General features: G+C 39.9%; 1 protein-coding gene across 1 annotated transcript; it reads right to left on the reverse strand.

Annotated features, from left to right (window-relative positions):
* Positions 1-682: 682 nt before the first annotated feature.
* PLEKHF2 (pleckstrin homology domain containing, family F (with FYVE domain) member 2) lies at positions 683-16,644 on the reverse strand. The gene is made up of 2 exons (XM_010577085.1): positions 16,574-16,644; positions 683-4,011 (listed from the first exon to the last, which is right to left on the reverse strand). The coding sequence occupies exon 2, from the start codon at positions 3,995-3,997 to the stop codon at positions 3,248-3,250; it is 750 nt and encodes a 249-aa protein (XP_010575387.1). The 5' UTR covers positions 3,998-4,011; positions 16,574-16,644; the 3' UTR covers positions 683-3,247.
* Between the last annotated feature and the right edge of the window lie 289 nt (positions 16,645-16,933).

Below are 16,933 nucleotides of genomic sequence, written 5' to 3' on the forward strand. Positions count from 1 at the left end.
GCAGAGCCTTGCAAGAGACACTGCAGGCACTGCTGCTGCTTTCATTTCATTGGATTTGGAAAGCTTATCAAAAAAGAGCAGGTTAAGTCTACCACAAACAAAAAAAGTACATAAAATACATAGAGACTGACCATATTTAATCACTATTTTAAGATCTTAAGAGTGTAGAAGCACTGGGAAAGTACTAAGTTACTCTCCAGTTTGCTACCATGAGAAGTCTCATCCCCAGTGGTGGTTTGACGGGGCCGGGAGCAGAGACCTGCAGCACTGGGGCTGGGCCGCCCAGCACCCCACCGCACATGAAGGGTCCTCCAGCCTCTTCCAGTGGCTTAACTGCCACTGGTCCAACAAAATCTGAACTTTGCAACACTCTTGGTCATCCTTGTTTTAAACGGTTACCCAAATGCATAAGTGGCTTCTTAATCCGTAACTCCATTTATTTCCAATTTAGTCTTAGATCTCCTCCTGTCTGCTTATACTCCCAGTTTATTAATCCCTCCTGACAGTGAATAAACTTGCTGCTAAAATACTTGTCAAGATAAAAAGAGCTGTCCTATTTTCTGTCACCCTTGAAGGCCCGCAGTTAAATAAAATTAAACACATAGGCTTGAAGCTACACCATATATTTGTAAATAAAATAATTTGACAGAACAAGATTACAAAGTACAAAATGAGCCCTTTCACGAATTTTTTAAGTACAAGAGAAGTTGATGCTAAGTCCATTTTGTAAAGTTTTAAACAAATACCACTGAGGGATAGGAGTATTACCATGAAACACTTTTTTTTTTTTTAATGCTTTCTCAAAAAGCTTGGACCATATACATCAATTTCAGATGAAAAATCCCACACACACACACATTGGTTTGGTTACAGCTTCAGGGATCAGTGCAGCACAGTGCAAGTTTCATTCACAGATAAAAAGACATTTGAAGTAGGTACAAGAACATTCTGCAAAATATAGGATATGATCTAACTCTTGGCAACCCTCTTTCCACCCCCTAAAAAGTGCTGAAAAGTAAGCACAACATATAGAAACCCGGGGAAAAGTACACAAGGGGATGGACTCTTTAACAAGACAAGTTAATATTTGACAGCTTAAGAAAGAAGAAAATTGCATCAGGAAGAAAATGATCGTTAGTCATTAGAAGGTATGTACAAGGGAGGTTTGTACTTTGATTCTGTAGAAAAACTGAATCTGACAAGTCTCCATTCCTGAAATACAGAGTAAGAGAGGTACAAAAAGTAAGCACTGAAAGTGCCTTCTCAGAATAGCCTGTTTTCCCCTGCTGCAGGTCACTATTCCCTCATCTTTCAAGGAATAAGTACATGTAACTACTTATTTCAGCTAGTCTTTGAGTATATACAATCATTTATTGCTTATCTGGCAATTTTACAGAATCCTCCTGGTCCCTAGTCTCCATCAGAAAGCATTTTCCCCTTTTTATGTTTATTTCAAAGTAGATCAAATACTCTTCAGTGCTTTTAGAAAAACCCTTATTTTTAGAAATTGCCCAAGCTAAAAATATTAACGCAATTTTCACCTGAAGCAATGTATTGCAGACTATTAATGGAGAGTGCATCTTTAGCTACCAGAAATCTCACGGAGGGCTACAGCTTTGAAGTGCTCTGCTAATTTTTATAAAAAAGTTACAACTGACATTTACAGCATACAGAATGGGAGACTAGTGCAATATGCAGCATTGATTGTTTATTCAATAAATATTTAACCCAATTATGGCCAACCAAGGCAAACAGTGCAGAAAGTGTCACTTAGAGATACAAAAGTTCAGCATTTTTTTGTTTCAAGTCAGTTGCTACTATATTGACACAACTATTTCAAAGAGATTTTTCTGCTTCAAAATTGATGCTATCATTATAAAAATATAGAAACATAGTATTTGGGCGTTTAACATGTCTTTGCAAGTCTAAATTTTATGTTTATATGGGAACATGACATTTCTGTATTTAAGAGTTTATTAAAAATGAATACTATGGTAGAGACATTTTCTGCACTGATGATTTCATTATAGTTCTTAAATATATCTTTCTTGGTCCTGGGTATACATTTAGAATGAAATAACTTGCATCTCACATTTATCCTGAGGTCAGCTGTGTAAAAAGGAAAGCCAATTTTATAAGTATACTTGCAGGCTTTTTGTTCAAAACATAAGGTTCTTTTTAAACAAGCCAATAAAACTCCTGGGGGGGGAGGGGGGCGGGGAACAAACACCAACCCGCTCACCAACGTTTTAGGAAAGAATTTAGTGTAATTTTGGGGAATTATTTCCAAATATATATAGGCTATCACTCCAAATGCTGTATCACCCAACCAAAATTTCAGTATGCATTTGCCAAATTTGAAACTTAGAAACTGTTCTGAAAAGAATACGTATAAATCCCCATGAAGAGTCACCCTAAGCTTCTCATCTCAAGATCCTGACCCGCAATGCAAGTCCTGCAAGGAGAACCCCGCTGAAGCCTGGGAATCTGCAGAGTCTTCAGGTCTGCCTGCACAGGTGAGGACGTGTGATTCAGGTCTCCATCACCCACCGCAGGATGCGGTTATGACCTTGTCAAAGCTCCACTTTGAACACAGCAGTTATTTTCAATAGCACCAACAATCTCTCAGATACCAGCATCAGGCAAATACAGATGACACAGAATAGGTTTGTTTCTTCCTGAATCAGCACAATTGGTACAAGGCACTGCTTGGCATAGGAAGTCATAAATAAGAGCAAAACAAGACAATTTCCAAGTTTTGTGACATTTAAGTTTGTAAGTTATGTCACTTTTCAACTTACTATATACCATGGTTAGAAAAACAACATGGTCTAAGGGATTAACCAAAACATCACTGTTCTCTGCATGCTTAGAGTTTTCTTCCCCATATTCGAAAAAAACCCATATAACATATCATTATGAAGCATTAGGAAGTATGAGTTGTTAAATTAAGAAAGTACATTTTACTCTCCAACCTTCCACAAAAAGTCTAACCTAGACACAACTCAAGTACAAGAAGTTGGAAAATATTCTGATAACATTTGCAACAGTCTATATCCCTGCAGAGGAGTGGAAAAACTATTGTCTAGAGAATTCATAGATTGAGGCACATCGCAATTGAAGATATTCAGGCATATTTTATGGCTAGAACAGGATTTTTCTGAGGAACCTCACTACAGACTTCCCCATAAGCAGCTCCATATGGTTTGAAACACAAATTGCAACACACGGAAAAAACATTTGGTCCTTAATCACTACTGTCTTCATCATCATCATCATCAGATACATCATTTAAAGATGATTTAGGTGACTGGCTGTAGGAGTCTGACCTAGTGGACTGACAAGCAGACATCTCCCCAGTAGAAAGAAGATCATAGCAGAAGTCGCAAATTCGCACAGGCTTGGAAGACTGGCTCGGGAGAAGAAACCTCTTTTCAGAGCAAGGCCCGCACACAACAAAGCCACACTTGCGACAGTGGTGACGACGGTTGACGGGTGTAAATTTTGCTTTCTGACAGCGCATGCACACAGTGGCTTCCGAGTCTGGTACCCAGACAGCTGCATGTTCATTGCTAGGAGTCTTCCCACTTTTGGAAAGCAGATCAGAAACACACTTATTTATGTGGTTCATCCACTCAGACTTCTCTGTAGCAGTGGCAGCATAAACTGCAAAAGACTTTGTTGGTGTCTTGATAAGCCACCCGTTCCGTAAGTCTCCCTCATCCTGGATGGAATCAATAGTGACGTTTTCCAGCGGGATTATATGCTGTTTATTGTATTTCTTCTTCTGGATGACAATGTTACCGTAAACAAGAATGTCATTGAACAGGAAGAACTGCCTCGCTTTGGGCTTCTTCCTACACAGTTTTGTTAGTACTCCCTCTCCGATCAGAACACGACCAGGAATAGTCAGAGGTTGACCAGCTGCTCCAAAGCAGTTTTCCACTATACTTATTCTTCTAGTATTTGCCTCGCTGTTTGCCAAGCGATCGACCATCTTTCACAAGTATCCTAAAATTAGAAAAAAAAAAGTTTGTTGTTAGAACAGGACTGATTCAACAGCAGCCTTCCCCAAGGATGGTACCAACCCCGCGTTTCTTAAAATACCTAACAGAACCCGCTGTCTCAGAGGCACAGACTTGGGCTAGATTTAAATAAGTATTAACACCTAAGAATTTTTAGCAACCAATTAGTCTTTTTTTCAAAAGCAAAAATGTTCCATCCAGCTGACAGCTATCTTAATCACATAGACAGCACCTACAGCACTGCTCTTGAGAGCCTCTGGCAACAGACTAGGAGGCTTCCTCTCTAGTAAGGTTACTGCATCCTGGTTTAATGTTCATATTTCTCCGTATATCCTTCTGCATCTAGTCTCCGGATGGTAAAAGAAAGTATCATCCATCATTCCAAATTCTAATACTGACAGAAACATCAACTTAACTGAGCAGCTTGGAGACTCGTGTTTGTGTTAACACGACAAACAAAAATGATATAATTGATGTTCACATAGGAAACCATAACACCCAAGCTCAGTATTGCTCTTTTCTCAGTATGCAAACCTTAAATGATACGCCAAACCCATGAATCTACCTATTAGAAACATTTGGTACAGGCCACAGCTTGTACCCACCACCACCTGCTTTCATGGCAAACTCTTGAGCCAGGAGCAGGGAGTGAGTCATGGCTGGTGACCCATCACCTGCTTGCTGCTGCCTTCTTTTTGCAGGGGCCCCACAGACCCTCTCTCCTTGCCTGCTCAAACCACATCTGCATCCATCATGATCAGGCGATGTACACAGGCAGACCAGCACAGAGGACAAGCCACACAGCTTGCAACTGCTCCTGAGAAAGACTGAGTGTCCTGCACCAGCTGAAAGTTTGGGCAAGAAGGCTTCATATTTCAGGAAGTGCTGATGAGCTAAAGAGTACATACATTCCAATTTCAGATCAAAACCACCCCTCGTCCTTCCCCAAGTAGCAAATAAGATTTTTCTCTTGTAAGGGTAAGATTCCTAAGGCATCCAACAGGGAACTGAAAATAAGAAGTAACTATAGCGATTCATACCTCGGCAAACCACTCTTTAGCCTATCTTTTACCCTAGAGCTTCCTGAGCAGAAGTCAGGCAAAGGAAACTCCTGCCAGTCTGATCCAGATCTGCTCCCCCAAAGCTCCTCCCGAATACAGCCATGAATCTGAACCATATGCTTGACGGAGCAGAGACAGTTGGCAGAGCGGAGTACTAAGGACAGACCTGTCCCTCAGCACGCAGAAGACGGCTCTCCTGTGCCTTCCTTTCCAACTACCACAGGGCTGATGCTCATGACACCCTTTGGTGCAACCACTGCTTTGAACAGGCCTGAAGGAGAGCAGAGCAGCAAATACTCCAGTGCCTGCTACCCGCGCTTCCCAACATGATCCCAGTTTGGGAAGTCCTCTATGTTCACCTATGTTTTCTTTTAGATCTACGCTGCCTGCCATCAATACAGCATCAGCCTATAACCGAGATGAAACTGGGCTGAAACAAGGCTCAGACTCGATGCTGCTCAGACTCTCTTGCTCTGCCATAACCTGATCCAGTCAATCTTCTTCCTGTGAATCAAAGCTCAGCTACTTCCTTACAAAATAGGGATGAAACTTCTTGACAGGAATTTGGTGGCAGAGAAACTTCTCATCAGGCCTCATCTAAATAAGTATGTTACCTGTGATTATACAAATCCACATGCCCAATGTTAAGTGTGATTAAAAAATAGCTGCTTTGAGAGTTTAATTACTTCCACACTAAAATAGTTTGACAATTGGTGTTGCTCAGATATAACTAAACTGACCTTTTTTTTAAGTTCTGCAGATGCCATCCTCTTATACCAAAGTCTGACACTGAAGACAGAAGAATCTATTAAAGATATTACTCAGCACTAGTTCTGAATTTTCTTTACGTGCCTTGCAGCATTAGTTACAATATGTGAGTACTTTGTTAACCAGTTCTACGGTTAGTGGAATTACAAAGCCACCAAATCTGAAATTATTTTGATCTGCAGGAGGTCAAGACAATACACAAACTGCCTTATAAAAAGTGTTCAAGAGATTTAATTGTGCTGCATCAAGGCACACTAGCAAGTACATCTATGCTATTTCCACCAGGTATCAGTCAAAGAAAAAAAGGCCAGCCTTCTCCATTACCCTGTCCAGTGGCTCCCCATTTGATTAGTTAGAAAGTATTTTCTTAACAGTAAGCTTAAGTCATCTTTGTGGAAAAACAGAAATTTCTTTTTGTTCTTCAATCAGAATAATCATCACTACCTTCTTTATTAAGCTTTCTGAGGACTGAAATGCTTGTCACTTATCTCTAGAGAGAAGACTGGGAGTCCAAGTGGAAGGAAAAAAAACAACCAACAAAACCCCCCCTGTTATTTCCATCTCCTTCACCAGCCCTACTTTCTGAACCGTTACTCTTGTCATGGTTCTCGAAGCTTTGTCCATCATTCCCTTTAATCATGCCCACAAGTGGACACTACTAAATCCCTAAATCCTTCTGCAACACTAAACTTAGCTGATATGGTTCTGCTTTGTTTCCTTCTGTGATGATACCAATTTATGCCATCTGCCCCCCTCCCTGCTCCCTTGTGCCATTACAAAAGCTACACAGTGAATTAGATCAGGGCTGATCAAGTTGAGAACAAACAGGAGAGTTTTAGGGCTCAGGTTGGCAGGATAGCTGCAGTGGAGGGAGACAATGCAGGGATGGCAAGGGAGGTGCTTAGTGCCCTGCCAAGAAAGTACATTGGCTTAAACTGATCAATAAACAGAAGCATTGTTTTTTTTTTTCTCCCAGAGAACAGCAGAAAACTCAAATTACATCAGTACAATTCTTTTTTTTTAATGCTATGACTATACAGACATATGCAAAATATACCTTTCAGTAGACACCTTAGCTTTTTCAAGCATTCCAAGCACCAATACTAACTTAGGCACATGGGGACAAAATACCCACCCTTTACATGTTTTATTCAGCATTAAGAACTAGCCACTTTTTTTTTTTCTTTAAATATACACATTGCAGCTACCTACTACCACTGGCACTTGGGAGTGAGTTTTTCAGGTAAGTGATTGGCTTCACTTCTACTATAGCCTTGTCTAACTCAGAAGTACCACTCCACAGAAATGTTGTTGGCTTGTCCCAGCTATTATCTCTCTATCTACCAAGGAGAAAGTACTAAGGAGGGAATGCAAAAGATAAACTAGGAATGTTTTTATGTGTATTTGTTGTAGTCCTAGGCTCAGAAATCAAATTCAGGTGCCTGACTGCCAAAGCCCAGGATTTGGAATGAGGGTTAATTAACTGCCAAATAACCACTCCCATTTAACAACATACTAGCAATAAACAGCCTTTGCAAGTGCCAAAGCGGAACCAACAACCACTTTGGACTTAGAAAGCAAGGAGTCAGTCACAGGGTCAGTCTAAAGTTATTTAGTAATCCCATGTTCCCTGTGAAGTGGGGAGGGAAATCAGTCAGCAAAGTGCAAAGGGGACAGACCAGAAGAATACACTTTTCTACAGGCACAAATCAATGTGCACTACTTCTAAACTTACATTTTTATATGAATTACCTGCAAATTACAGCAAATTAAATGCTTCTGCTAGTCCACAAGGGGGACCCTCCCCCCCCCCAAAAAAAAACAACCACCCAAAACAACCCCACAATCATACTGATGAGTTTCAGTGAAGCAAGCTTTTGGTGTGAAGTTAGAGCAACCTGTAGGAAGCACTCACTGCTCCACAACTCCCAACTCAGCACTCCCTGCACTCCCTGCCAATAAACAGCAAACTCGGTTCAAGGTCATCACGAAAGCTTTCAAAATACAAGTCACTGGGAGAAGAAAACAGGGGGAGAAAAGGCTAAAGGTTTTAATTAACTATTCTCTAGGACGACCTAAGAAAACAACTCTAACCGGGATTGTTTAATCATCATCATGGCTTGAAACCAAGACACATGACTCCAGAACTTGTGCTGAAGACTGTACTTTCAGCTTGTTGTGAAAAATAATCACTTACTGGACTTAAAGCAAGAATCTGGGGCAAGTTAAGGACTATTAAGAAAGAAAAGATAATCACATCTTTTCTAGATATAAACTTTTGTCTAGAACACTCAACAAATTCTCACCTACCAGCCTCAGTTAAGGTAGTAAAAGTCACAGACTGCTGATGGGTTATTCCACCTTTCCAGGGCATGAATTGTATCCTCCCACACTAATAGATTAGACTTTTTAAAATAAGCACTCTGACATTTTTCTCATATGTTTTTAAGAGAACTAAAAATTAAAAATCCATCTGAAATCCTACACATGATAACACTCATTCACCTTCACTAGCCTCTTCTGAGAAAGGAAGTTAAGTTCAGATATGGATAAAGAGAAACTACCTGGAAACTATCAGGATTACATATAATAATTAAATGTGGGAAAAACAGATCAGGAATACAAAAGAGAAGCCATCCCTAAGTCACAAGAGCTAAAGTTAGGAGAAGAGGTGCACCCCTTCTTCTCACAACCACACAGACCAAGCAGATGTTAAATTAAAATATTGTCTGGACACAAAGGAACTTTTAACCCTAAGATGTCACAGTCCAAAAGCTATGCAATGTCATCAATTACCAGTCTTTTAAAATTACAACAATCTTTTCTTAAAGCTTATTCAGATATATTATAAAGATAACAGATCATACCCTGGAACTTGGTGGCAATATCCTCCTCTCTACCAGCTAAAACTTTCTTCTGAAGTTTCTACTGTTGGCCACTATAAGAAGCAGATACTGCATTACCATCCTCAAGATGCAGGATCTCAAGACCTGATCAAACAAAGCAATGTGAGTGATGGCAAATTGCTGAAAACATGCCCCAGATCTTCCCCAAAGCAAGTGAGGAATAAAGCAGCACCATGGGCTTCAAAATGACAGGCTAGACAGCTCCACTTAAGGGGAGAGTGAGAGCATCTTATATGTAGTCTCGGTTTATGGAGTCTATGAAATCAGAAACCTCAAACCTATTGTTCAGACTTTTATCACGTTTGACTCCAGTTTCACACTTTTTGCAAATAAACTCCCGAAAGTCCCCACACCCTTATGCAAGGAGGACTCCATTTGTCTATAAGGACCATCAGACTACAATCACGTCAGATTCATTTTCTGCATCCAGACTGCAGTGTAGTACTAGCTGCTGGTCAAAACATCACAAAAATAAATACATCACCTTGTAAGAAAAAGCTACACTATGAGCAGGGTTTAGCAGCCTTTCTGAATAAATAAATCTCAACTCTCAAAATGCTGCAGTACCTTCAGTTTGTCCTCCTTCTCACACAGATGCCCCTAGTAAGCCAATTTCATGATGAAGATGCTGGGCAAAGGCTTTCATCTCTGAAGCGTAATATGCTATTTAAAGGTGACAAAATACTTCATGACACAGAAAGCCCCAACTCTTCTACCATATGCGGAACTGTCTTTGACACTCAGTTAATTTTACTTTTACTCACAAGAAGCTTTACAGAAATAAAAATTCTGTTATCAAGATATCAAGATCTTCTTGCTCCCTTATTTTACTCCAGTTTTACGTTTGTATCCTGTTGATGAGAACAGTTATCTTCAAAGTAAGCAAACTCAGATGTTACTGAAACCTTTGAAGAACTAACAAGTTACCCACTTACCTAAACACAACCCATGTTGAGGAAGTCACATATCTACTACAGTTATTAACATTCCAGACTACTACAGCAGGAAAATAATTCTGTTAGGGTTGCTGTGCATTGACAAGTCACTTACCACATAAATGTTTCTTTCTGCCACTGTATCCTGGTGACCAAACTGATGATCTCCTATTTTAAATAAGACTTGTAGAAGCATTGAGTCCTGGGAGAATGTTTATTTTCTGTGCTAGCTCTGCTCTTGATAGAGGCCAGACTAAACTGCACAGAAGAATAGCTGTAGTTGAAGACAGACAGAAGGAGTCAACTAAAAAGAAAGCAACCCTGACTGATATAGCTACACCTAATTCAACACTGCAGGAAAAGTCGTCTACTACTACATTAGCACTGTAGCAGCTGGCATGATCACCACAGAGTAGAACCACAGATAACACAAAGGTGCTGGAGGAGAAAAATGAGATGAAAAAAGCTATTATGGCATAGTGATGCAGACTGCATACAGCTCAGCACAGAAACAGTTCCTCACCCCAGTTCAGTGCATATTACCATCACAACCAGCACTCCCTTTAGACTGCAGGACAGGCACAAAAGGTATGCAGGAGAGGGACACAACCTGAATTCCCAACTTTCTTTGGCAATACAGCAGAACCAGCAGTGCTCCATTACCTTCTCGCCTGCGCAAGAACAAGTCTTGTCTAGTACACAGTCCCTGCTAACAAGCATTAATTAATAAGCATCTAATTTTTAGCATTATTTTTCTTCAACAATCCTTCAAGTGAGGAAAATGCTACTGGCCTTGCCATAATTGCCAGTTAATCTATCATCACCTTTACAATTAGCAATTAGATTGTTAACAATTACATTTAACACATTGCATTAATACAAACCAGGCAGTCTAGATTTCTCAGAGCCACGGTATCAGGATGCGGGCAGCACATCCATTACTATGTACATTCACAGTTAAGGTGACAGCTTTAAAGAAAAAAAGAAAAAAGTGTATTTAAGCTGCTGGAAAAAGTACAAGAGCTCAAAACTAACCACAGAGGCCCATCCAGTCCTAAAGCAGCAGCAGATCCTGGATGTTTCCAAGCCAGATTCAGTAACACAAGTCTGATGAAAAAATGTCACCAACCACAGTATCTCATCACACCATTAGAATGGATGAAATGAGATCTAGATATTGTTGCAGTGAAGCAAATATAGAGGATAGAAAAGTCTCAGTTTCTGAGGAATACAAAAGGAATAGAATAAAGAAAGAAAAGGTAGAAACAGCAGATCGAAATGAAAGTACATTATATCTTTCCACCCAATAAACTTCTAAATAATTATCCAGTTGTCATACAGAGCCCTTGTTCTCACACCTACATTTGCACATACAGACATCATCAGCAGCTGTGTGTCCACCACATACACTCAGACCCATTTTCCTTCCTACCTAAGGGTAACATGTATGTTTCATAAAAGTTTCTGTTTAGAGTCACTTAATAAAAGGCAAAAGTTAAAGGTTTTATCATGCCTGACTCCACAACTCAAAGGGTCTGAATAAAATAGAGATTTCAAATAGAACTGAATCTTGGTTTATTATACTTTATCACCAAAGTTAAACATACAGAAGATCAGTAAAACTTTTACAAGACAGAAACAAGTAAACTGTAAACCTAAGACAGACAAGGACTATCTGCAGACCGGGTATCTAAAGTGCATCAAATGACTGACTGGTTTGTAAGAGGACTCATCTTTTGGATTTACAGAGGAAAATATCACACTCTCCTTAAAAAGAGTTCATCAGAATCAGTCATTTAGCACATAGTTATGTATTATTTCTTTTTAGTAATAGGTCTCAAATAACACCAGACTCATTCAGCTTTCCTCTTGCACTTTGCCTATGCAAGAAAGACAGGCTAATATGACTTACAGTTGAATAAACACAAACAATAGAACCCTCACACATCCCTCTAATTTAAAGCTCTATCTGAAATGGTAATATCACTACTTTTTGTGGACAAACTTCCAGCTATGAAGGCATCTCAGTACTGTACTCTAATCTCTATTAATGTTAGATGTATTGCTCTTAAAAGCAACACTTGACTTTTTGCATCACTGCCAAGTAAAACACAGTGTAAATTTCTGAAGTGCAACCTGTTTAAGGAAACTTATCAATGTCTAATGCTTTGAAAATAGTTTTAGTATGGAAAATTGCTGAACTAAACACATGCACAGCAGATATTCTAAGTTTCTGATACAGGTGAGAAGAGAAATTAACATAAATTTCAAATCTTACTTTGGCCTCACTGGTTCCACCTCCTACACAGCCTCCTTCAATACATACAGAGAAGGATGATACCATCGCTTGTCCTGAATGTTTCACTGTCATCTTTGTTAGCAAAATTAAGCTTTCTATGCACTTAGATCTGATTAGCTGTAATCAGAATTCAAGCATTCATGCACAAGTCAGCACTACCTGTCAAGGTAATAACAAGAGCTGGATTAAAGATGATACAAAAATACAAGCAAGAGGTATTTAATTAAAATTTATTTCTATCATTCAGTATGTAGAATAAAATGTTGAGGAAAATGAAGTTTTAAGTATCCATTAACCCATTTATGAATTCATTAATATTTCATTCTATATCTTACAGTTACTCAAATATATCTGCACAGTAAACTGGGGGGGGGGGTAATATTAATTATGTATTTCCATTATTCGCCAGTTGCTTTTTTATGAAACAGTGAAGAGACCAAAGTGACCATAAAGTTAACTGAAATTAAAAGAAATTTCATCCCCAAAAATATTATGCTGAGAGGAGATACGAGTATGACAAACGCTTTCTAAAAGTCTTTATCACTGCTAAAAGCTGACATGACAGTAACAACTAAATGCCTGTACTGTGCTGGAGCTAGCTGTCCTGGATGGTGTTTAAGACATAAGACAACAGCTGTCACTTGAAGAGAAATACGGCCTTCTAACAAGCAGTTCTCTAACAATTCTCTTCACAGAAGTATTCCCAAAACTGTTGTATTTAACAAACTGTCTTGCTATCGCTACTGTAACCAGCTGGTAAGGATGCAGAGGATAACCCTGATGATATCTGAAAGATACAAGTATCAAGAACGACAAAAAGCTACATCACAAGACTGCAAAGAAATAAGAAGGACCAAGAGATTAAAGAAACTGTATCAATGTAGAGATGAGAGCAGGAAAGGAGGCAATAAGATCCCTCTGAACTTCTTCAACACAGTCTTTATCCAGAATCACTTTTGACTAATCTGGTTAATGGCTGCAGCATTCAGAAAGGTACCAGTAGTGGGACAGAAACTTTGACTTGATTTACAGACCCCCCCAAAAACTACCTTTTCCTTAAGGCAATGTATGCTGTTGCCTCTCTGCACCATTTTTCACACCCTTATTAATTATTGGCATTTAATAAAGTCAAAAAAGAAGCAAGATAAAATAACCAGAAAAGGATGGTGGCAATACTAAGGCTGCTTTGGATTACTCTAAGCAAGCAAAGATGCTTGTGACATTTTCATCCAAACGCTATAGAGAAAACACAGTGTAAGCATCAATCAATACTACACTGGCAGGAAAGCAGAATAGACGATACTGTGGACATCTCCCAAGTCTCATTTCTATAATTTTCAGTATAATGTTTTTTACATTAATGTGATTTTTTAAATTATTTTTTTCTTCCCCACTGTGAAGACATGGCTTCCTGCATTGTGCAAGCCTGTGGAGCAATGGCTGCAGTGTGGAGAAATGCATATGAGCTAACTCACTCTCTTACTGGTATATCCAGTACGAATCAGCAGTCTTAACCTTTCATTTGTCTCAACCTGTTGGGTAATGTTCTGGCATCAGCCACAGACTCACAGAAACCACGCTGGAAATATGTTAACAGCAACCACGTTACTTCATACTGTGCAACCTGTGAATACTCTGCCTGCCAATATTTTAGAAATCTTTAGATTATTTCTCAGTCCAGCATTCGGTCATGTCCAAATACATCATGAAAGCAAATCCATGCATTTGTCTAGTCAGATGTCATCATAAACCTATAATTACTGTAATAATCCAGACAGATCTGTTTGGGGTTTTTTTTTTTAAGCTTCTGCAAATGACTGTCACAAGTCTAGTCCCACTAAAACTCTTCTTGAAGGTACAACGTAGAAATGCCTATTTTAACTGCCTAACATCTTACAGTTTAGTAATTCTTTCAATACCTTACAGTTAATTTTAGTATACTCTAATTTCCAACTTACAAGGAAGGATTGCCATTTCACTTTAATTGACCAGTAGTGTAAGAATTGCTCACAGAATGTAAATGATTCTAAGTGAAGAACAACAGCAAAACAAACTTTATTATCAGACCTGCATGGCAAATGCATTACTCTTCAAATTTGCAATTGCCATTATCCAACTGAGCTAGGAACGCCTAGAAAAGCCATTTCCATTTTGGGGACAGAGATCATTTCTAGGTAGATCTTTCAAGATGCATGACCTTATATTCCCCAATACACTCAGAAGCTAGCTTGGGTACAGGAACCTATTTTTAGCAAAACACTATCTGTTTTGCCAAGCAGCATATGTATTAGCACAGCAAGAGCAGAGCAATGCTGTTTTGTTACCCAGGCTACTCCGCTGAACAGTTAGAACACTGCCTGAGCTGCTGTATGCAGGCAAAACCACCCAAGTTCTGCACATTAGCTTCTCACGAGGTTTGGTATTTAACACAATAAACCTCAGCTGGAGAGAGAACACCAATTTAACCTGCTTGTAAACAGAAAGACTAGCTCCCACGTCCCAAATGAGTTGTAATGCTAAATAATCATAGAGGAAATCTGAGGAAAATAAAGGCATGCGGAAGCGGGCTGCCCCACCAGACGAGTTCAGCCAGTTTGCAGCCCGCCCTGCACGAAGGGCAAGAGGAACCACCTTGGCCATAATGCCACGTGCCATAATGCCAGCACCCCTGCTCCAAGCAAGAAACATGTGGCACCCATTAAAGAGGCACAGAAATCCAGCATTGCTGAGTTCCAAAGCTGTTCCCACTGCCTTCTCCCACTTGGCAGTAACAGAAAATATGAAAGATGGAAACCCAAGCAGTACTAAACAGTTCATACCACAGGGAAGTGTTCAGGAGAGCCTCAATCCACTCCTAGACCAACTGGAAGTGGTTGTATTTCCCTTCTGTCCCCAACTTCACTGGAAAAAGTCCCTGAATGCCTCTTAGGGAAGACAAGACCTCACTGCAGAAGCCCAGGTGCAACATCCGTTTTAAGAGATCCAGCTTTTTAATGAAATCAGCTGCTTATTACCACTGTCAGGGTTCTATTTATAATAAACCATGGTAGCTGATATTGTTTTTGTCTCCTGGCATGGTACAGACAGAGCTGCTGCTGGGAAGAAATATGCAATTCTCCATCCCCCACCTGGTAGTCAAGCATTGCAGTAGAGAGCAACTTCCTAAATTCATTTCATCTCTGTGTCCTTACCCATCTTTCAACGAGCTGAGAGCTCCCCAAGCACTGACACAGGCTTACATGGCTCTGAACAGCACTTGTGAAACACAGTACTGCCAGCCGAACTGCTGCTATTTCGATGAGAAAATTCTTAATGCCTTTCAAGATGTGAAAGGGGACGTAGTCAGCACATGTATGTGGATACCAGGTAATAGCTAGAATAAAAGGAATTTTTTTTTTTAAAAAAAAAGAAAAGAAAAAAGAAGCACCCGCCACAGCCACACAACCTTGCAAGCTTGAGTTCTGCAAACAGAGGTGAACAGGCAGGCCTGACCCACCATGAACAGTGTTTCCAATTTGACATCAAACTCATCTGTCAAAGCACAGAAAGCAAGATCCAGGCAGCTATGGGCATATCAAATACTTGCAGCTGTCAGCGTACTGAAATGGGTATAAGTAAAAAGGCTGAGTTTTTGTATGGTTATATATATATATATATATAAAAAAGATATAAAACCAAACTATATATTTATAAACTATATAACACACAGGTGCCCTTTTAAATTAATCAACAAACAATTAACTGAAAAAAGCCCGATATTGAGATCAAATCTTTGCTGTCATGGGAAAATACCCTAGTGTTTCAACTTTCCATTTGCATGTATTTAGGAGCACTAGCAATGGTTAGCTTAGCCTCTGGTGCTAGAGAACTGCATCTTTCATCTTAACCAAAGCACTGGGAACACACACCAGAATAGTTTCAAAACCAGCTTCCACATATCTTGAGCCCAAAAAAGTTCAAGTTCCTTCTGAAGTTCTCTGCAGATTTGAGTAGCTAAAAGCCATCAGAAGAACAGCAGGCAACAGATCAACACCTTAGAAATGTACCAGAAGAGTCAAGGGCAAAGGACAGGAGCCTGGGATCCTGCTCTGGCTCGACAAGCTCCAGCAAACACAAACCCCCTGTGCTGGGCCAGTGCCTAAAGGATCACTCGTCCAGGCTGTGATACCAAACACTGGAATACGTTTTTTGTGTTTACAATTTAATGTTTCCCTGCTCCAATTGTTTAGCTGTCTGAAGAGTCTCTCTCAGCAAATGTTATTTTCTAGTTTGGCAGCAGTGACTTACCCCTCCCTTCCAGGCTGCCTGGACAGGCGCCGGGTGTGCCCTTCCCATCTGATACGCTGCCTGTGAAGGAACGGCCTAAACGACGACAGCCCTCTTCGGCACTCATCTGGGTATCTGGGCTAGCAAATAACTTGACATATACAAATACTACCACGCTTAACGTTAAATGGACATTGGGTCAGGGACATGAAAAATCAATGAAAAGGATCTGACTAATTTCAGAGCAAGCCAGATCCTGCCTTTAAGTGTTGCCAACCCAGCACAATGAAGAGAATCCACAGCATCAACATACCTTTTCAATCTTGAAATAGACTTATTTAAATTCTTTCAGGGAGGGCACACAGCATCATTAGCATAGAAAAAAACAGATCCAGATACAGCTGTTCCAGAAGAAGGGTTGCCAAATCCATCTTGCAACCAGTTCTCCAAAACCAGATTGTTGTGTGGTTCATTGTTGTTACAGATTTAGAGCACACACAGAGGCAACTTGCTAACAGCCAGCTAGACTGTCTCTCAGTCCATGTGAAAAAGAGGATTTGGTCTTCAGTGACTGAAATAAATAGTATTTGCCAGCATGCTTCTTGCAGCATCTTTAACTTACAAGTGGAGAACATTTACAGAAGGATTTCCGATGTGTATCTCTTATACGCAA

The sequence above is a fragment of the Haliaeetus leucocephalus genome, unplaced genomic scaffold (assembly GCF_000737465.1).
Source record: "Haliaeetus leucocephalus isolate CR32 unplaced genomic scaffold, Haliaeetus_leucocephalus-4.0 Scaffold555, whole genome shotgun sequence".
NCBI classification, from domain to species: Eukaryota; Metazoa; Chordata; class Aves; order Accipitriformes; family Accipitridae; genus Haliaeetus; species Haliaeetus leucocephalus.